Consider the following 23,304-nt stretch of genomic DNA (forward strand, 5'->3'; position numbering starts at 1 on the left):
GGAATTACACTTTTGATTATATCTAATTAAGGAAGGCCCGCTTTCAACAAATAAAGCACAGAGGGGACAATGAAATTACATGAAGCAAATCACTCAATTTTGAAGAGTGAAGTGAGTCGCAGCATCAATTGTAATTACATTTATTAACAGTGGCATAAATACAGTGAATCCCAAGTTGTTTGTGATTTGATCCCTCTTTTATCTCGTGCATTGACACATCTACGTGTGCAGGAAGTTCTGTTGTGACTAAAACCACGCGTAAATGCTCCATTATTAATTATATACACACAAATATTAAACCATACAACTCAAGAGCTCAAACACACAACCACATCCACGTGCACGCACACACAAGCGTCGGCAGGGCCTGTGCGTGCTGTAATGACAGTAATTACCTGTGGTCTCACATTAACATCTCCCTCCTGACTGTCTGACTGGCTCGCCTGGTGCAGGGATGTAAATCGCAGCGCAAGTCTGATGTTGTGATTAGGACTAAATTACACACCATCACTCTGTTTCCACCGGTGTCAAGGGAGGCAGTGAAAGGGTGTGTGAGAAAGAGGGGGAGAGAGACAGAGAGAGAGGGAGAGACATTTAGAGAAAAGGGGACAAAGGAGGTGCGATTGCAAGCAGGGGGAGGAGTAACGTTGCGCACCTGCTTAACATTTAGATTGGTTTTGTTGCACAAATATTTTAGCTGATGATGGGGGCTAAAAGGGGCAACCAAATGCATTTGGGACACACTTATAACCAAGTTTGGTGATACCACCGCCTTTCAGCTCTGCGCTAGAGAATATGAGTTGACTGCTGCAGCGCTGGTGAAGGATTTAGAATCTTTACAGCTGCTCAAACAGTATTTATCATTTTGATAAGTCAGACTTGTCCAGTCCACAGCCCACACTTTTCATTTACAAAAGGTTGGACTCTGTGCACTCACGCCATCTTTTTCTGAACTTCTACATCTGAATGAACTTTCATGACAAACCACAAAGCATACCTGCAGACAGAAGAAGAAAAAAAAACGATGGTGGGGACTTTAGCAGTTAATGGATTTTCCATCTTTTCTATTCTCCATGGAGCTGTGGACTCGTATCACATTGTACATTAGCTTTACAGCAGGACAAAAGTGCATTCTCACTAAAACAGAACAAAGTGTCCAAGGTCGTGGGAATAAACATAATTCAAAGTGAACTTTTCTGGGTAGAAGATGAAGATGAAGGAAAAAAATCAGAAACAGATCGCCTGGTTGTTGCTTCCCACCACCATCAAACCGCCGGAGCTGAATACGAGCCATTACTCTGCTCCACTCAGCTCATCAGAGCACATCCTCTCATCAAATTAATGAACACATTTATTGTTAAACACGTTTTTATAAAACATTCATTCATTCTGTCTAATTAAAAGACCCAACAGGCCTGACATCACTTAAATATGCATACTTATCACTCACAGGGTCTGAATTAAAGATCTACTAGTGTGTGTGTCTGTGTGTACTGTACGTGTGCATGTGAGTGTACCATGGCAGCAGAGAATGAGGCTTCCTAAGCAGGTCTTCTCACTCTGGGCTTAATGGTGATAATCATGGCGTGACCCAACATTAAGACAGTGTGTGTGTGTGTTTATGTGTGTCCCACTCTCCCTAATGGTGACGATGATGACATGTTCTCCATTAGACTAGTCAGTGGGCCACGGCAGATCTAGCATATTAATGATGCTGATGATGGCTTCTTTAATTACCTTCATCTGCTGCTGCATGGCCTGACTCCTTTCCCCAAGTCCTTTCATCATACACTCTCCTACGCATGCTGCTGGGTTGTTTATCAGCCGCTGCCATTACTGAAGTCCCCTATCTTGTATCTAGCCCGCATGAGCACATGTACATTAGCAGCCTTGGAAGAAGTTTCTTAACCACTTCCTAGTTAGATGAAGCTCCAACATATCTCACCATCCTTTTAATCCATGTTATGTTGGTGCTGACCAAAATGTATCGACATCACTGAATGTCTGGAACGGCCTTACCCAGGAAGCTGACATAGAACACTTGTTCAGGTTTGTAATCTTCTTCTTCTAGTAATTTCTGGCATTATATTAGGGAAAAGGTGCTTGTTTAGATAACACTTAGCTTTTAGGAGGTTTGGATTATTTTGCTAATTCAAAAACCTGATTTGTAGACACGTTTAAAATGATCAAAATAAGATATGCTTTAAAAGTATTGTTGTCCTTAACAAGTCTAATCTAAGTTTTACCGCATAAGGGCCTGTGTCCACTAACGCTGCTTTCTGTGCTGGCAGCGCCCACAGCGCTTAAAGTGACAATCACAATCTTTTTCATTTAAATAAATGTCTTTTAAGTAACTACAGTATCTACCGAAAAAGTTATACAGCCTTTGCATTTGCAGTCTATCATATTATTATGGATTGGGTGTTGGTGGCAACATTCGCGGAAAAAATCACAAGCAGTGCCCAGTCAGTGACGCATTTTCCATCACCCAGAAGTGGTTGGTCTGTCAGAGAGGGTAGGCGGACTCTGCAAGTGTTGTGAGTAAACAGTAATCTACTATAGCTGAACAAACAAAGAAATAATCGATGACTACAGATAAAACTAAAAAAATAAGTGAAAATCCAAAGAAAAAAAAAACAAATTCGACACTCAGATGAAGGCAAACTGTCTACAAATGAAAGCGAGGAAAAATACAAAGGGAGCCAGAAGTAGACGTCTGGTTAAATTGGGAAGAGTGTGCTCCTAATTGCCGATTATTGCCAGTGGGAGGTGCTCAAGAGCACAAAAATTGAAATCTTCGAGACTGATACTTTAATGTTTCTAGGTTATAAAAGTCTGTTTTAGGTCGCTCTTTATGCTCTATAATCAATTTTATTTGATTCAATTTCACAAAGAAAACATAAAAAACGATGATGGTGGGGACAAAGTTGATATCTGAAGTCCCGCCCCTTTTTGATTTTCATTGGTCAATGAGGGAGAAGTGACATAAGTTCAAAAAGCTGAACTATTTTACAACTCAGAGCACTATCAGCAGCACAGCAAAAAAAACCAGCTGACGCCGAGGGGGTTTTTGTGCTGAAAAACTGAAAATGTTGAACTGCATTGGTTTTGTATAGTAAATAGGAGCTGCCACCGCAAACAGCGCTGTTAATGGACACAGGCCATAAGTCTACAGATTCAGCACAAGTTCATTCCTGAGGTTAAAAGGTGCAGCACTATTACTGGAACAGATGCGAACAGTGTCATGCAACTACTTAGACTTCTATATTTGTTGGCACTCTTCAACAATAGATATAATATAAATGTCCTGGATGTGAAGGATTCCCATTTGGCAGACTGGCCAATGTTAAGTCGTACACATGACCAGCCTGCAACTGTGCTTAGCACGCAGCAGCAACCCTAAAGACCAGGTGTATTATTACTTTGTGTTTGGCCTGTTGCAAATAATTGTTTTATACACTATGGACGTTACATTTTCTAAATAGTTTATTTTGCCAGCACCTTAAAATGCTGGAAAATAGAATAACATACAGCAGCAGAGGCATTTAGTTGTCTTATATGATTGCACACTTTAATTAATCCCTGAGGGGAAATCCAGGTTAACAAACATGCTGGACTCACAGAGACCCAAAATACACACACGCAAAAACAGGGCCCTATGGACACGCATCAATGGAGAGATGTCAGAGCACATGGACATGCGCCCCGAGCAGCTGGGAGATTGGATGCCGGCGCTCGAGGACGCAGGATTTCAACCAGCCACCCTTCAGTTCCCAAGTCAAGTCCCAACAGACTGAGCCGTCTACTCCCAACAAGCTGAAAAACTGTATTTTGAAAAAACCTACAATGAAACCAAGGATATATGTGAGAATCAAACTACTCACTTGTGGTAGAAATACTTTCTTATATACATTACCACTGGTGAGAATCACCTCTATGAAATGTTGGACATGATATATACTTGAAAGAATCTAACATAATAGTAAAATACAAACGTACGCTGCTGAAGGAAAAAAAGTGACATGAAAAAGAAAGTTATGTTCACAGGTTTCCAATTTTGTATCATTAATCGTACCACTTTAAAGTAACTTCTCTTTATCCTCTCACTGTGAAACTGAGAATAGCTTTGAATGGGGTGATATCACACAGCTCTTCAAGAGGGTTTCAGTGGGTAAAACCTGCAGCTAAGGTGAGATGATAAAGGTTAGCCTTGAATCATCACAACAATAGCAATCTTACTTACTTTTGAAAAAAATTAAAACTCTTAAATAAGTGGCAGGTATCGTTTGTAAAGAGTAATTTCCGCTCATTTTTTTTCAAGTGGTGTAAACCTTGGACGAGGTCAAACACACAAAATGAAAAGTCTGAACTTGCAATTGTATCTTGCTAAAACGCATCAAATTTTTTTCCTGTTAAACTTTACTCAAGACAGAACCAGCTTTTCCATCTACTTCCAATGTTTCTCTGCACCAACATAAACCCACCGTGCCTCCTTTGCTTCACCCATGAACTGTAACCGTGCACAGACACACGGCCTTCTCCGGTGAAGACAGAATCAGGCCCAGCTAGGAAGGACACAGGAAGTTATAAACAACATGAGAAAAATGGTCCACTTTATCTGCTCGACTGTCCGTCCCATCTCTCAAATGAATTACAGCGCTGTGGCTTAATGAGCTGCGTTTGAGGGTGACGGGACACAAGGACACACACGCACACACACACACACACATGCTGAACAAATACAAAGTCCATTCCATGGTTAAACAGTCCGACAATTGGACCACTTCTCTTTATTCATCAACTAAACAAATGAGCTCCAATTGTCTGTCCTCATCTCTCCATCATCAAACCTGCGTGTGTGTGTAAATGGTGATCTAGCGTGGGTCATTCTAAGCTAATTAGGCCAGGCTTGGGGCTTCTATCAGGTATAATGAGTGAGATCAATGAACAGATAAAAACGTTCCGCAGACCTGTCTCTAGAATCACCACAGTAGATATACTTCACGCTCGTGCTTGCAAGGTTCACTCACAGAGTCATATTTCAAATGAAATCAAACAGACATTCGCAGGTGAAGCTGTAAATGTCTGCTTCTTACCAAAGAATTATTAGAGAACGGCAAAGTTAGGCAGTAAAATCTCTATCACTGAACAAGTGGTGAAGAAAACAGAGGAAACTAAACCAAGTTACATTTTGCTTGGCCAACTTCTGTGTCTAAGGCCGGAGCTATACCTGCTGCTTAACCTTGCGTTGGTGTACACAACCAGCTACGTCACTAAAATTGAAGCAAAAATTAGCCCTGTGACGCTCGCTGTCATCTTGCGATGGTGACATCATTTGGAGCCAGAGTTGCGCAGTAGAGATCGGTGGGTGGAGCCGAAGCAGACGTTCACAGATATGTGAACTTCAATGACTGTAGTGATTGTTTTAGTTACCTCTCGTGGTTTCTCCTCCACTCTGCTAATCCGGAACAGGAGTCGTATTTGTCAACAACGCTGTCAATCATCCTTTTTACTGCATTAAATTCCCATCTGTTAACATGGAGGAGGCGGGCTTTATGACCTATACTGCAGCCAGTCAGCAGGGGGCGACAGACATGTTTTTGGCTTCACTTTTAGGGAGCTGTCATGTCGTCCATCGTTTTAAACAGTCTATGCTTTTGTGCGCTTTGTAGACAGAACACACCATCGGTTCCACCCCCACTCCGTAACATTCTCCGCCGTGCACGGACGTAACTGTCCCGAACTTGATCCATTTAGTTTCCACGTCGACTTCTACGATGAAACGTATCTGTCGCCACCTATTTTGACAGGCATGTTTGTGGCTGCGCAGTGGTAATGACACAGCGCACAGATGTAGATATTGCAGACTTGGTTTATCAGCTTGTCTTCAGAACTTTCTGATATTGTCGCCCCTGCTGCTGTGTTTTCAGTCACATCCCCTCTGCCTCTACACTGCCCCTATAGGTCATGTGCAGGACGTGCACAGCCGATGCTCCAAATAGATGTGAGAATGCATGGCAGCCATCATGGGCACGCGGACGCGTAGTTAAAGGCAAGTATATCTCCGGCTTAAGTATTGTGTAGAATACCACTTCACAAGGTGTCAAATACTGACACTTTGTCAAGCCCCTTATAAATGAGATGCAAGTTACCAGTCAGGCTTAAAACCATCCTTAGCACAGACCCTTTGGCGTCGGTATTAAACCAGTATTAAAGGCCAAACAACAAAGAACATTCAACCAGGAGACGGGGGATCTAGTCCTGTGTGAAACAGTTTGAATATGTTATATAATTGTTTAACAGAAGTCTAACCAAACACACCATTTGATGTGTAAGACAGCAAGAAGACGGACTCTCCCAAGTGCTTCCGTACGACACACAACAGACACTTCCTTGGGCATCTGAAGGATACCTTGTGCGTCTTAATGAGCCAGGAAAGGGCGGTGACAGAGCGTCTGTATTTGATGACCTGGGATGAGAGTGCATTGAAGAAAACAGTAGCTTGGACCTGCTTTGTTTTTCAGCGTAATGCTCAGCGGTAGATAAGCAAGGACCAGGCTTGTCTCACAAACCACTATGCAGACATCCCACCAACTCAGAATGATTAAAAGCTACGATCTAATTGTATTCCTATAGAATGACTTCAATCGCTGTAAAGATTTTGGGCAACTAAGAAAATTTGATGGGGATGAAAACATGCTTGTAAACTTTTGCTATTTGAAAAGTTCTCGGCAAATTCTCATTAAAACTGTTTGAAATCTTTCACTCCATGCTAAAGGAAGTTGAGGTAAACACACTAATGAGTGTGATTGTGAGTGTGTGTTTGTGCGTGAGTGTGTGGCAGAGAGAGAGGGAGAGGGAAATGGGGAGATGAATGATCTGATCAGTCACAAAAACATGCCTTGTGTTTACCACGATTCATATTTGAACTGGGCTCATGCAGAGGGAGAGGATCAAGTAAACTGTGTGCGTTTGTGTGCTTAACTGCATGCAAGCACATAATTAACTTGCATATAGCATGAAAATCTGTTTTTTCCTATTATAAAAACCAACAACATAAATGTGACGCTGCATGTAAAACACACACTGTGCATACAAAGACATATGCACAGAGACAGACAGAGCTATCTGAGGTTCAGCTACTGTGCACCCAGGCAATTTGTAATATAGATTTCCTCTATAGGCCACTGTAGTGTACCATTTACCATTTCAAACCCTTTGATTTTTTTCCTCGGCGGATAATTCATCTTCTGTTGGTCAATAACAGAGATTGGGACCTAATGAAGGAGTCATAGTCAGAACGGCCATCACGCTGGTGTTTAAACACTGTTCGGAGTCAAATTCATTGAAAAGCTCGTCTGCTGTTGAGATGATGGAAGACAGCGAGAATGCAAAGAGGAAATGTAAGGGATTGTAAGAGGCAGGAAGATAATACACACACACAAAGACGCACAGATAAGCACAGACACACACTTCCAGTTTAATATACAGTTGGCTATAAATGCAAGAGTAACAATGAACCAAAAAGAGGACGATTGAATGATAGAATATAAAGACAGCTGATGATAACAGCTTTAAAAAGATAATACAATAATTAACCAAATCCTAGTTAAGCCTTAGAAAGTTAAGCTTAAGTAGATTATTTAGTTATTTCGTTTAACTAGTCATTGTAATCAGCCAAATGTAAGCCGTTTGAGGAATTAACCTGACAGGGAAATGGACTGTCTGCTTACTGTCTTAGTGACGAGACGCTGCTGTTATTACATGCACAGCAACTGCTGGTGGTAAGGGTGCCTTGAAGGAACAGTTTTATGACAAAGGAAATATTCTTTTCCCCTTTCCTGAAGAGTTGGAGGAGAAGATCGTCAATTTTCTCGCATTCGTCCATGAAATCTAAGGCCACAGGCAGAAACTGGTTAGCTTAGCTTTGCATAAAGACAGGGAGCAAATTGGAATAGCTGTCATGGCTACCACAGGAGGGGACAGGACTATTTCTTGGACAGGAGCAGTGACTTCCTGAAGTTTGTGTTAGTTGTTTAGAAGCTTCATAATGATGGTATTTGTAGGATTAACATGTAAGATACAACAACTTAATTAGTACTTTTAGAAGTGCTAGTAGATTTGTTTTGTAGTTAGTATAGAGCTCCGCTAGTTGTTTTGTTTAATTTCTGTTATTTAAAGACCAGCTCCAGTCCTGTTTTAAGACATATAAAATGCTCTGCTTGAAAAAATAAATTGTGTCTGAGATGTTTTTTTTCTTCAAAATACGTTAAATTACTTTGTAAAAATCCTCATCTTCTCCTTCTCCCTCATTAAAAATTCCTGAATGTGCATAGGCCCCGCCCACTATGCAAATGTCCAACCGCCCCCTCTGTCACAAAAACAAAACACGTCTCTGCCATCGTTTAGTGGCAACTTGTTGAAACTTAGCTCGCTTGAAATGTAGTAATTAGTAGTAGTAACGTTAACGTTAGTAGTCAGAAGTGAGTTTACAAAAATTACGATGACGGTTACAGCTGGCTCGCGCATCGCCGAAGTGGTTGCTATAGGTTGCATATAATCACGCATAGCGTCACCCCGTCTATTAACGGGATTGGCTCCTTAGGTTTGTGACGTCTCAAACTGCACAATCTGAAAACGTGTTGTTCAGCCTGTCCTTGGTACACTGCAGTGCTACAGAGCAGATATGAGAGTGGTAACTTTAACAAAAAAAGAAAATATGACTACATCCAAAAAATATGTATGTACACCTTTAAGAGTGAGGTAAGTTACTGCAGGGATTGTCAGGAAACATTCAATATGTCGCAAGAATTAGAATTGATTCATATTTATTTTTGGTAGGGCTGGGTGGTATCTCATAATTGTTTGCCTTCAGTGAAATTGTGTCTAGTTGATCTGATCACATTAAGTTTTTATTATTATTTTTTACAAATAGGTGTTTTTCAAATTAATAATTCAAAGCAAGTTGCAATTTAAACTAGAGAGTGAGTTAATGAAGTTCTTGTTTTCTGTTTGTATGCTTGATGAGCTGTTTGTTTCAGTGCAACGCAGTGGATTACAGCTAATTGTATTGGACATCAAGTTGATTGTTTTATATAAGGTATTGTTGCCATATTGTGATACGTATAAGTATAACAAAAAGAAAAAAGAAGAAGGAAAAGATGAACTACCTTGATTTCAAGCAAAGGAAAGAGTTACTTCCTCTATAAAAGAAGCCTTTAGCCCTTTACATCACGCTTTATAATTCACTCACTAGCAGTCATTGCCATGTCTTCTTAATGCATTACTTTGACTTGACAGACCTGCAGGCAGACTCTGACATGTCCTGCTATGTGTTTGATCAGAAACTGTACATGCGAGAAAAAAGATGAAAGGATCTTCATTGTGAGAAATAGATGAAGAACTCATCGTGAGCACTGACTGACCAATCAACTGGCCTAAGCCGGTGTCTTACTGGCCCTGGGTAATCGCTATTGTCAAACCCTGGTGCACTAATGTCAAGAGAAAAAAAGGAGAGGCGTGCTATGCGGGATGCATTATTCACGAGGAAAGAGGAAGGTGAGGAAGAGAGAGTGAAACAGGAAGGAAACAGAAGCAGAAAAGGAGTCGCTTAGATGCAAATAAAGATCGGAGAGCGCACCAGAAGACAGAATTCAAAGTTTGTCGAATCTAAATGAACATCACTTCCCCGTCCTGGCTTTACCCTTAATTATCCATTCCGCCTTTGTACAGCGGCGGCTCAGCTCTGACAACCGCTCTCCCCTGAGACACCCCCACCCCTCACCCACCCCCCGGCTCACAGCTAGAACATTAGGGAATATCAGGGAATATTACACCCAGGAATTAACGCTCCAAATCACCTTGCCAGGTTTAGGTGCCACATACACCCCTCCCTGTCTTGGACAAGATAATCCAGGCTCTAGCACCGGATATATGCCACTAATCATCAAAAAAAGGCAGGAGGGGGTGCAGGGAGAGGAGAGGGAGACCTTGGAGGGCATGGGAGGAGAGGAGAAGAGAAGAGTTTTTGTTGTACAGTAGACGTGGACCTATTTCTTTACGCCCAGATATCCATACACTGTCAGAAGGATACGATAATTACATTAAAAGGATATTAAGTGGGAAATATGTGGTACAGCTTTATACGATATAGATGACAAATACAGTGTGTTGCAAGCCCATTTAAACAAACACAAATACACTATTTGCTCAGGCCTGGTGTGTATTTATTTACCTGCCCCTGTGCATCCTGCTTCTCTCGCTCTGCCTGGAGTTTTTGATTGACAGCCTGCTGAAGATTCCTCCGGAGCTCTTCCACGTCGAGCTCCAGCTTCACAGCCATTGACCTGCACGCGCAAATATGAATAAGAATATATTAGAATAAAAGTCATTAACAAAAAGAAAAGATGCATTTTTTAAATGCATTTCATTTTTTTTAATAACATATAAAGTATTTAATTCCTTATTTAGTCTAGTGTTAATCCAGATCAGCGGGAGTGTTTAACATAAGCCCAGGAAGTAGTGAGCGTGTGTGTACGTACGTGTGAGTGTGTGTGGCAGCCCAGCTAAGGGAATGTGAAGGGGATCAATATGAAGGGGTCTATTCCTGCCACGCAACTGTGCGTCCGTGTGTATGTGAGTCAGTTAGTGTCTGCAAGTGTGTGTGTACACGTGTGCGAGCGAGTCTGTGTGTGCCAGCTGCCCTGGCTACAGCGAGATCAATACGACAAATGATTACCATTTCCACAAACCTCCCTCCACAGCCTCGCTTCGGCCGCTCGGTGAGCCTCAACACCCCGTAGCAAACCCCCCCCACCACACATACACACATACACACGCGCAGACCAAAACAAACAAGGCCTGCTCTTGACCCACAACTCTAAAAGCGCATATAAATATGAAACATTTAAAGGGTGTTAAGAGGGAAATTATTTGGGCCTTGACAGGTAAAAGTTTGGGGACAATATAATGAAGTAAGTATTTGATTGATGTGACAGTTAAAATATAAATGTACATGCAGGAAAAGACCATGAAGTCGGCATTTCACCTATATTTTATAAGGATTTGTATAAAATTGATTGAAAATGAAAGTACAGTTCAACATGGCTATTAAAGTTAGTAGAGCCGTCTCTTATTTGATTATTTCCTTAATTTGGAGGCGCTTTCTCAGTCAAGGCCCCTCGACTGTGGAACAGCCTTCCTTCCTCGATCAGGTCTGCCCCCTCTGTTGCCTGAAAACATACTTTTACATGTTGGCGTTTGAGTCCCCTCGTCCTGAATAGGCGGCTTGTTTTTCTGGAATATTCTGTCTTTTCTGTCTTGTGTTTGGTCTCCTTTTTCTTTCTCTTTTTATGTGTTGTTTCTTGTATGCACTGTGCAGCACTTTGGCTGCCTGCTGCTGTTTTTCAATGTGCTTCTAAATAAAGTTAACTTAACTTTATTTTGTACATTAGTTTAACTATACATTACTGTTTCGCATAGGGATGCACGATGTTATCGGCACGGTATCGGCATCGGCTGATATGTCATTTTTCTGCCAATATTTTGCGCCGATAAAATTCCTTAAGATTCCCTAAAAAAAGAAAAGAAAATGCTACATACAAATAAATATGCCATTTTGTACATGACCTAAGTTTAAGTACTTTTCTCATGTTATTTCTGCATCTGCCAGTGGGCTACTTCAATAAGAGTAGGCATGATATCAATTCCACTACAGGGGAGACTTGATGTTCTCTGCAATAAGGCGGAAAAAAACATGTGCCTAATGTATCGGTATCGAAATCAGCAAAAAGGGTTGGAAAATATCGGCATATTGGATATCGGCAAAAAATCCAATATCATGCAGCCCTAGTTTCCAACCACCCAAAGTTATTTGTTTTATGCAATTTTTACTTTGTGTGCTAATGTTGTTTTTATGATCTGTACAGCCCTTTTTTGAGGCATGCTTTGTGATATTGGGCTTTAATAAACTTGATTTGTAAAATTACATGTTGAGGCCAAAATCTATTTAAAGGTATTTAGTTTACTTTCAAAAAAGCTAAAAGGTTTGCATCTGAGATGTTACGACTACAGAATATTTGATGTGCCTTCGTTTTTAGAAATTGATTTTATATCTTTTTTTCGTTTTGGACAGAAGAAAGTGAAAGATAATGAGGAAGAAGAGGAAGAGTTGCAGATCCCTAGCTAAACAGCAACTTAAAGGTAAGAGTTTTCGAACCTGTGGATGCTACCGGTACACTCCCAAGATGCTATATTTCAGTTGTAACTAAAATCTCTTTTGTAATTTTAATGAATTACATTCTCAAATGATAAGCTTAACATTGATATGAGTATCCAGTACATATAGTAAATATATAACCCGGCTTATTGATAGTCTGTCTGTGTCCTAACACACAGACTAACTGATCCAGCACCGAACTTCAAACTGGTAATAACAGAATCGGATAACTCAGTGGTAGTAAAAGCTGAAGCAGAAGCAGAACGGCCAAAACAAAAGGAAAGAAAACGCCTGATAGATTGGTCCACGGAGAGAACACATGATAGGATGAACAGAGTGGGAGAGAGAGAAAGGAGAGAAAGAGAGAGGAGGCATCCTGTGGAGAGAGGAGGGGATTTCCCACAGCACAGATGGAAGCCATTAGCATGGTGTTGTTGCTTAAAAACCTTTCATGTCTTTGCACTTATTAGATAATACTGGGTTAACAGTAAACAGCATGATTTTGCAAATGGATATAATATGCAGACACAGCGATTGTTTTACCATTCGGTACCTAAAATTGGGTTAAACGTAATAAAATAATAATCCAGAATGTAACCTATAAAGTCTCCACGCCGAGTTTTAAATTGTCGGTTGACGATGAAAATGTTCCACGGCTCGACTTAACCCAGAAACTCCCTAAGACTGAGGCCGTCGCAGTGAGGTCATGTCGAAGCCAAAGCCACAACCACAACTATGTGCGCGCAAACAGACACACACAAACACACACTCTACTGGGTGATACATGCCTGCTGATGTCATCACCGCAGCTCTGGTGACACACGGGGGTCACGCAGGGGTCTCGCCCCTGAACTCTGAACTCCCTGACCTAACATCTGCTTACCTACCGTGTCCCATCAATACACACTTTGATGTCCCTGCTCTGAAATTAGACGGAGTTAGTCATTTTGCTTTGTCGACTCTCTTAAATAATGTTCTGTTCTGTTAAACACATGTTCGGTTAAACAGCCTTCTGTACGTAAGGGAGCTAATGTTTTTGATTACAGCGCTCACACAGGGGACGATAGAAGATGGGATAAGCGAGGAAGCTTCTTTCCCTCTCTCCTCTCTTTCTTACCTTATTTTCTCCTCTGCTAGCTTTCCCTCAGTCAGGCACCCCTCCATCCGCCTCGCCTCCTCTGCACGGGCTGCCAACTCCTCCGCTGAGCAGGAGAGAGAGAGGAAGGGAAGTGTGAGATAAAGAGCAACAGTTCACTTCAGACACCGATTCATTAGAGGGTATTCAAATGACAGAAAAAAGAGTATTGAGATATTAATTTAATTGTGTCAGGTGATCTCGAGGCTGAGTTAATTTTGCATTCTAATATTTAATGAAGGAAATGTATATCATGAGTAAAGACTAGAGCAGAGCTTCACATCTTCCAGCAGGCCAAGGTTAATAGAGTGCTTTACAAAACATGCATGCATAGAGAGAGGTGCTTATTGATTCTCGTCAAGTTCAGCATGAGTGTGGAAATATGAAGTGCGAGCCTCCTTCAAAGCCAAACCAAGAGCTCCCGCCACAGAGGAAGCACCGACTGCCTTTCAGAGGGCCGAGGAGGAAGCAGTGGAAGCATTGCGCCGCTTGCATTGAGACGGGGCAGCAGAACCTTTTGTTGGAGGACAAAAGAAGCGCTCCCTGACATCGTCAATAGATGGCACTCTTTACCTTGAGCGGGCCACTTGTGTTCATACTTGTGACTGCATCCCTTCAATCACATCCCCTTTTCAGCCGTCTCCTCCGTCTACATGCAATAAAACCCCATTGTCCTACACTTAGTAGTTTAGCCCATTGAGCAGATGCATAATAAAGCAGCATTCAGGTTCCGTGGTTAGGTTAGCTTCTGCAGGCCTCCTTTTTTTTTTGAGTTTGAATTTAAAATTTAGGATATGCTTCCTCCCCTCCTCTTTTTTTGTTCTGCGTGCTGTTTTGTGAGTCAATGTTTCTTCATAGCTCTTAAAACCTTTTCACTAAATTCAGTATTCATTGAATATAACATAAACTGTCAGCCATCGGTGGCCAAGGCTAGTGAATATTGAGAAGGTGTGTGCACTGAATATGTAGAGGTGTGTGTATGTGTGTGTGCGCGTTGAATATTTACAGGACGGACCTTGACATTGAGGGTGTGTGAGGCTTGTGTATTTGATTGTGCGAAGTCAAAATAGAGAAATGCTGTATGTGTAGTGCTGTGATGCTTTTAGGGCCCGTGCACCACGCTGAGTTGGGACAGTCTGAAAGGAGGGAAGCTAAAACCAATAGCAGAAAGGATGAAATAAAGAAAAGAAAAATCCACATTTAATAAAAATATGATTAATTTATGTTTCTGCAGCATCCAAACTGTTTAAACTGAAGCCCTAGGAAAATTGAAGCAGCAACTGGAATTGCTAAATATTTAACGATGCACAAACACTTTTATTTGTGTGTGTGTGTGTGTGTATGCATGCGCCTTACCTTGGCTATTTTACTGCACCTCAAGGTTAAAGTTTGCCGTGCATCTCAATAATCAATAAAGCAGAGATGTGAAAACTTGAAATGGGGATCAAATTCGCATTCAAGTCATTAGTTTTGAGGTGACCTCAGTGACACCTCCCACCAGGGGGAGGCCACAGAGAGAGCAATTAGCTGCATAGACTGACCGTTTACACAAGCGCGCTATTTGTACCGAATCACACACAAACGGCAAAAGTACGCACGCACACACACAGCGGAAACACATGGAGTAAACAGACCGCTTTTTCTATCACTTAAAAATTGCAGTGTTATTAAAACAGACACAAAAAGTTAAGAGCAAACAGCACACATACAGCCGTACAGCAGGTGTTTACTTTATGCAAATAGACGACATGTGTGAGATATTAAACTAAGGATGATGCAAAATTTTCCACGTTACACAAGAATCAATTTTTCCAAATAGCTCAAGGTAGAAAAGTAGTCCACATTCTGAGGTCGGGGGTCTTACACGACCTGTTTTAAGTAGCTTCAAAAGTTAAGTTATGACATTAGTGCACAATCTAACATCTTGGGTCCCTGGCTCTTTCCCTCTCTTGACCGTTTTATTCGGGCTTCACAACTTAAGGTTTGACATTATTCCATAATCTGACTCCCTCTCAATCTCTCCCTCTCCATGCCTTCATACAAGCTTCAAAGCCCATCATACAGCATCCACCTATAATCACAGATCTGCGGTCAGATTACCCCGCTCCCACAGCTAACCTTTAACATGAGAAGGACGAGAACCCGGCTAACCCTGAATCAGTAGTTGGGGCTAGGCTGGGCCCTGCCCGGCCCTCATAAAAGCTTCATAAGGCTTCATAGGGGCTTCCTTTGGCTTTGTTGGGGGATTCGTAGCGGGCTAAGGTGCTCCCGAGAGACGTCCCAAAGCCTCCCAAGACTCTTTCTCTCTCTTTCTGAAGTTTCACGGGCTTGCAACACTGCTTTTGGGTATAAGCCAAAAGGTGCAGGCACACAGCCGCACACCGTCATGCACACAAATACACCGGGAGAAGAAGAAAAAAAATTGTATGCACACAACTGTGAACGCTCACAAAGACAAAGACTAGCACACAAATCTAAAACTCACACACACACATACACCCCAACGCACTCCCCTCTTGCTCTCTCCTCTCCGCTTTATTTACAATCCTCTGGCAGCGGTACAAGGGCCCGGGGCTATAACACACGGCACCTAATGCTCAAACTGCCAGGTAATCTCATGTCTGACATCCCCCTTTGATAGAAACTGATCAATAGACTCTTGTAAAGGAGTCATTTTCTCTGATGTTTCTACCAACCACTTCTCTCTATCTCTATCTCTCTCCCCTTCTCTCTCTCTCTCTTTCCCCCCTTCTCTTTTATTAGCCATACATTTATAATTCATATTTCGGCAGGGCTGAGTTTGCTCTGAGACAAAAGGGGGGCTTCTTTGTGTAATAAAGAACAATGGTGGTGAAATGATGGGGAGAAATGCCAGTGTTTGCTGCTGGTTCCGGTGAACAACAGTTTTGGGGATCGATAGAGTGTGAAATGGGATTATAGCTAGTAATAGAGGTGAATTGGAGGAGAGAGGCCTGTGCACGTGTGCGTCCAGGGATCCAGATTGGATAGCAGCACACACACACACACATTCACGCAAGTGCGCACACACACATGCGAACGATAATGATTTCATCATCTTTAGGCAGATGCACATCAGCAGCACAGAGGGGAGGTAATATCGCATTTCTGTTTTTGTGCAAGTGTGGAAATATGGATATTGTGTTTTTGTTTATGCGGTTATTTCATTTGTCGTCACACAGCATCACATTTATTTCACATTACGGCCGACCTAACAGCACATCTTAGTTAAGATGTAAGATGACGCCATCAGCCGTGTGTGAATATTTTACACATCCATCCCTGCTTGAATTTCACAGGTAGGCGCTATAAAAACAATTCAACAGCCTTTTAAAATACGCCGATGCTATAAAACATACCATCTCTACCTATTCACATCTTTCTATATGTCTGCATACGTCTCTTAGAGTTTAAACACCATGCCACAAATCAGCCCAAACTCCCTTTCAAAAAAACTGCGGCAGGATTCATACCGTACACACACTTGCATTCTCTTAGCACCATATGTCGTTTATTTAGTGCTGTATAGTTTTCCATCATGGACTCACTTTCATGCAAGAAACAGAATATCTTCTTAACTGAGTATCATACAGAAAATACACCCTGTCAAAGAGTGACAGTAAATTTGACACATACAGTCATACGCCAAGTTTAAGGGCTTTTTTTTCCTCCCCCTTTTTAATCACCCCCTTCTTTCCTGTCTCCTCATCCTCTCCTGCCACAATCTGATTGAATCCAGCTGCCTTCACACGCTTCAATCTCATCCACATGACACTCCTCTGGTTCCCAACTCATCCGCCTATCCTGTGTTTCTTTCCTCCTTCGACATTCGGCCTTAGAGACCTTTTTAATGTAATATCCATCACATCCTGGCTACGGTTTTGTGTATGTGTAGTCGACAATAGGATTTAGGGAGGATGTTTGCAGAACTCGAGAAGGAAAAGCAACTTAACAAGTAAAAAATGAATCGCTCTTTCGTTATAATTCAAACATTTGTATTCAGCAATCTTACAAACTGCCAAAAGAAGAGATAACATAATAAAAAAAAGTGATAATCTGTGGTCTAAATAGAAATTCACTTTTTTTCTGCTCCTTATTATTTTACTCTATACCTTTTTGTGTGCGCACATAGTGCATGCTAACCTGTTCATCTTCACAATCCACTCCATCCTTGAACAGATCTCCTGTTATCAAGCAACAAAAAGAATCATCAACACTCGAGACGATGTTTTCATAATACAGAAAGAGCCTCAACAGCGGCTTCGTGTTAATAAAAAGGCCTTTTGTTCATGACAGTAATTTCTCAAGCTAACTCCTCACCCAGTCTATTCAGGCCACTACTATATCCAGGTAAACAATGCCCCCTTTGTTATAATAATGCATCTTTATTCTTCTTAAGTCATTACAACAGGCTTGGCGCGGGCTAGATTGTATATTTGCTGAAGGTAAAAGCTGAATAATATGTGGTTTTGTGCGGAGCGCAGAGTTGAGGGAATGCGTTTTGATCACAGACAAAGGCCAAGCTACACAGCGTTGTCCTTCTGTCTCTATCTTGTTAATGAGCAGTGTTCGCCGAGCAAGCCAGCCACTGTCTGCCACAGAGAGAGACCTCAGATTCATCTCTCTGCGGACAATAGGTGAGTGTGTGTGTGTGTGTGTTTGTACCTCGGAGAGTGAATGTGTATGTGCTAATTAAAGCTGTGGGAGTTGGGAGAAATGGCCACGTGTGCGTGTGTGTGTGCGAGGTGTTTGCCTGCCGTGACCGTAGATGTGTACGTTAATTCTTAATGAGACATTTCTGTGCCCAGAGAGACCCAGCCGTCACCATTCCTGCACTGACACACTACTACAAAGGCCACCAGCAGGCACGCACACACACGCACACACACACACACACACACACATATAAACCAGATCATTACCATACAGCTATAGCAGTGCGCCATTAAATCAAACCTCTATCTACAGTGTGTATATGTGTGTGAGTTAACATTTGGTGCAGACTGAATCCCCACATTGCTGGACCACTGCTGGCTAATTTGAGCTAACTGATTGAGCTAACAGCAGTGTGGCTTGTTCTGCTACTAAACGCATGGCACACTGTATAGCACCTCTAGCTTGCTATATGTTCTGATTTACACAACATTGCTAAAAGTTCAGTGGCAGAAAAGAAAGAAAGGCAGGCCTTACTAATCGATCACCGCACCATTTGGGCTATTGTGAAAAGTGAAATTCACACCTGTCTTCAGAAAAAGGTGTATTAATTTGGCTGTGGAATAAAAACTGTACATGTATATATTTGACTTGGACAGATGTATGCTACCTGTCACTTGGTGCTTGTTACGTAGCTCCTCCATCTCTTGGCGCAACCGCCCCATGCGACCGCTCAGACTCTGCTTCTCTCTGAAAGCTCTCCTCATCTCCTCCTCCTTCTCCCGTAACTCTTCCTTAAGCGTGTGCGACTCTCCTCTCTGCGCTTCCACCTCGATGCTCATTCTTGCCGCCTCTCGCCCGGCCTCCTTCAGCTCCTCCTCTGACTGTCTGAGAAGTGCCGCATGTACCTGCAGAACACGTAAAGGAAAAGAGGAATACTGTATTTATCTACGCACTTCACAGTTGGCCTAAAAAGGGGCTTAAAAAGTGTATTGTGGACTATTAGATTTTTTTTTTACCGGCCTGTATTTGCTTTCATTCAAGGGAGACCTTGACTGAAACTTTACAATAAAAATATTTTCCTTAGCCATAAAAAATGAAGAAAAAACAAAGGCAGTGGATATTTCTTACATCGCCTCAGATGCAAACTTCCAAACCTTGTCCGAGCTGTTTGGCTCAGGCAAATAAATTGTGTTAGGGAGTTTGGAGGACTGCAGCAGACGACTGTGCATATTGCAAATATATTAGAAAGTCCTTCACAGGGGTGATGGATGGATTTATATTCACACATCACAAACAGTATGGCACATAGACGCATACTGACCACTTGTGAATGTGGCTTTAGCAGACGCACTAATGCATTCTGGGTGCTTTTAAAGAGAAATATCAAAGGAGTTTTCTACTTGTGATTTTTTTGTGCTTATTCTGAACAGTGCTCAAGCTCTGCATGTGTTTGTGAAAAACAAATTATTAGTGCGAGTTTTATATATATATATATATCTATTTACAAATTTCCCCTAATTACGCTCATTAAAGATTCTCAAAGTTCTCAGTATCGTTCTAGTTGGTGGCATCTTATGGCTATATCCCGCGAGTGTCGCCACAGACACCCAGTCTGTAATAATACTATATACTGCAAATGCAAAGGCTTTCATCAGTGGGCCATAGGCTCTATAATGTGTTACCTCATTCAGCGATAGACAGTGACTTAACAGACATTTATTCAAATGAAAATCTTCGGGCTTATATCTTTAACATGCAGGCTATAACAGATCCTATGATCATTACTATAATTATTATGACTGTTTCATCCTTGTTTGTTTTATCTACCGTATGTGCCACCTCCTGTTTTTGCTTGTTTGTGCTGTTTAATGTCCGTCCTTGTGTAATTTATGTCCACTTCCACAATTATTTTGTTCAGTTTTTTCACAAATAATACAAAAAATGTAATTAATTTAATTTAAAAAAATTAATAAAAATGCTTCATTAATTACAACAAAGAAAAATATATATATAAATATATATAAAAAATATTCTTAAGATTCATATCTATATTCTACAGTTGTCTCTGTGTGTGCTCTAAGAAAAAATGTGTGTGCGTATTCATATGATCTTGGTAAGACTGACATGTCTATCACTTGTATGTGTCAGGGGACGCACAAATTAATGTGTAAAATCAAGTGTTCCCACTTTCACCTACGCATACAAGACTACACACACACACACACCCCACACACACACACTCACAATGTGTCTATGACTGCCAGCGATGTTGGCACTCTGCCAGGCTACAGTCACCACTTTGAGTAATTTGAATATTTAGTGTCCCATTGAGCTCTTAATTGGAGTCAATTTCACCAGCCTTGGCACGTTTGGTGCTTTAATTAATGGCGAGGCAATTTGTTTCTGCCAGGCAATCACGGGACAATCACATGAGTGGTAGGTGTGCGTGGTGCCGGCGGAGGTGGGTTGAGTACTCCTCTTTGGGAACTTGAAGTTGAATCTCCACCTCTTGTTCTCAGCTTGTATATGGAGGATTTTAGGACAGTGGATGAGGCTCATTAATTCAGAAGTAGAGGGGAAAAGGTCAGAATAATACGGCCGTGTCTAAATTAGAGAACAGGTTGGCAGATATGTGTTACTTTAATACCTTTTGGTTGTCCGCCAGCTCCACCTCTAAGTGTGTTACTTCCTTTTTCAGACGTGTTACTTCCTGTTCAAGATGGCTTTGATTGCTCATGTGCGTATGGTGGGATGCAACAAGACATTGTTTCAGAGACATTTTTTCCTGAGTTCTGTAAGGGAGAGGAAAGAACAAATAACAGGTATATTAAATAAAAAAATAACATGAACAGATTGTTAGATTTTCCATGTAGCATAATGTTCTACTATCTGTCATGTGGCTGTTAAGAGAAGAAGAGAGAGTAGGGGTGGAGGCAGATGGGAAGGGCACGAGAGGAGAGACAAGGACAGAGACCGGGATCAGCAGAGGAGAATGAGAGTTTTATGGACTCGGTTATTACTGTCTCTCCAGCTCTGACTTCATCTGAAGAATAGCCTTTTCACACTCTGCGTGGCGCTCAACTTGCTCGGTGCAGCACTGAAACACACACACACACACACACATGCAGATACAGATACAAACGCAAAGACAAAAGAAAAATGTGGGTACTTGAATGTTGCTTGAATGTTCCTAACTGTAAGTCTAACTCTGTATTCAGATCCATTAGGCTATACATGATTATTCTGGAACGTTATTTTTGAATGTACCTGTAGTAGAAGTACTCTACCTGATAAATTCCAATTTAATTACCCTGTAAAAAATCCTCCTTCCAAGGCATCTCCTCCTTCTCCCTCATTAAAAATTCCAGAATCTGCATAGGCCCCGCCCAATGTGCACATTTCCAACTGCCCCCTCTGTCACGAAAACAAAACACGTCTCTGCCATCGTTTAGTGGCAACTTATTGAAACTTATTGAGCTTGACATTTGGTAATTAGTAGTAGTAACGTTAACGTAAGTAGTCAGTAGATTTGCAAAAATTCAGAGGATTGGCATCAGTGCGTATATTATAGTATGTAGTTATGTAAGTATATCGAACATAACATATTACTGTTAACCTTTTCATGAAAAAGCCTGGCTGGATCTGTCTAACAGCTCCTTCTTTGTTATACTTTGATATGACATTTCTTGTACTCTTCTCTCTTTGTGGTGTACCCCAGGGGTCAACTCTTGGTCCTCTCTTATTTACTTTTTACATGCTCCTCCTGTGGCAAATCATGCACAAACACATTGCCGCTTTTCATTGGTTCAACTGTACAGTGTTTGGCAGTACTGGTGTATCCTTTACTATGTCTTGCTTTGCTGACTCCTGTAACTTAGCTGTACGTTTTTGTTCAGACTTGATGCAGGATTGGCTTCTTAGGTTTGTGACGTCTCAAACCCTGCCAATCTGAAAACATGTTGTTCAGCCTGTCCTTGGTACAGGAGACAGGCCCAGCCATGGAGGTGACTGCTCTTTTCCCTGATATGTCTTGTGGCACATGAAAAACACCACATGGAGATGTTTACAAGATTAAACACTTGATTTTCACAGGAGGGGTCTTTAATGTGTAACCTTTATGTGTGGAATAGAGCAAAGTATAAACTTACCTGCCGCAACTGCTGTCTGTCTTTAAGCAGGCTGAGATAGTCCTCGTCTGAATGAGAATGACTCTGCTGATATCGCCGGAGGTCACGCTCCAACATTAGCTTCTATGAGAACAGACAGTACATTTTTCTAAAGAACAAACATTGAAATATCTATTGGTTTTTGGTCAGCTGATTTAAGTCAATCAATCACTGACAATGTAACCACAACAAGATTACAGATTAAAAGCAAAGCCACAAAAGGTTGCATTGTTAATGAATTGAATGTCAACAGATTATCTGCATTTTTGGTTTACTAATGAATGTCAATGACGCCGATGTGCCATTAAGGAAACACATCATTATGTATGTAACTCATTTGTGGATTGATTTGTTGCATCGCAGAGCGCGGAGACACACGGCCTTGATGTTCCAAGTCAAATAGAGCTAGCACAACATTAACAAGTGACTCGAGCACAGAAAACTAAAAAGGCAATGCAGCCTTAAGATGTAGCGTTATTCTCTTAATTACAAAAGAATATCTTAATGGAAAAAAGACCATGTAGCTCATTCTGAATGTATTGCCTAATGTATCACAGCCCTCAATCTGAGTCTATTAAGTACTGTCCTTTATGAAGGCAATTTATGTAACTAATTCAAAAGTAGACATCTTTGTAGGAAAGGACAGAAATTTAACTCGTCTTTACATTATGGTGAAATATTTCCTCGTCAGAATATAAATGGACTCCAGTAGAGATAGCATTAAGATACTGTACTCAAGCTACTGTGCGAGTCTTTTTCCATTTGTGCTCGAATATGAAACGCCACAACTATTAATTTGAAAAGTCTTTCACTTTGTTTTAAAATAGATTTCCTTGTAAACAGGGAATAATGTCATTAGAGATTTTAGGGTTAGCTGCGCCCAACATGAGGTAGAGAATTAGCAGGACGTGAAGCTCCATAAGAACTCCTAACCCCTTGATAGGCGCCTCACAATCAAAGTCATTAGCCAGTGTAATAAAGGGCCTGAGATACAGCCATTCTTCAACAGCCTAACTCTTTTATAACCAACAGATTAAAGTTGATTGGATTAAAATGACATTCTGCCCGTCTGACCTTGGCGGCAGCAGTTAAGTTCATCCAAATTAAATTTC

General features: G+C 41.4%; 1 protein-coding gene across 1 annotated transcript in view; it reads right to left on the reverse strand.

Moving 5' to 3' along the window:
* LOC138596230 (myosin heavy chain, skeletal muscle-like) overlaps positions 1–23,304 on the reverse strand; it is a 111,205-nt gene that overhangs the window by 14,272 nt on the left and 73,629 nt on the right. The window contains exons 17-22 of the mRNA XM_069667853.1: positions 22,175–22,276; positions 21,047–21,123; positions 20,674–20,818; positions 18,694–18,931; positions 13,335–13,419; positions 10,235–10,346 (exon numbers count right to left, since the gene is read on the reverse strand). Coding sequence (XP_069523954.1) covers positions 10,235–10,346; positions 13,335–13,419; positions 18,694–18,931; positions 20,674–20,818; positions 21,047–21,123; positions 22,175–22,276 — 759 coding nt within the window. The remainder of the gene's footprint in view (positions 1–10,234; positions 10,347–13,334; positions 13,420–18,693; positions 18,932–20,673; positions 20,819–21,046; positions 21,124–22,174; positions 22,277–23,304) is intronic.

This window comes from Semicossyphus pulcher, unplaced genomic scaffold (genome assembly GCF_022749685.1).
Source record: "Semicossyphus pulcher isolate SPU_LCO1_2020_fin unplaced genomic scaffold, fSemPul1.0.p SCAF_18, whole genome shotgun sequence".
Taxonomy (NCBI): Eukaryota; Metazoa; Chordata; class Actinopteri; order Labriformes; family Labridae; genus Semicossyphus; species Semicossyphus pulcher.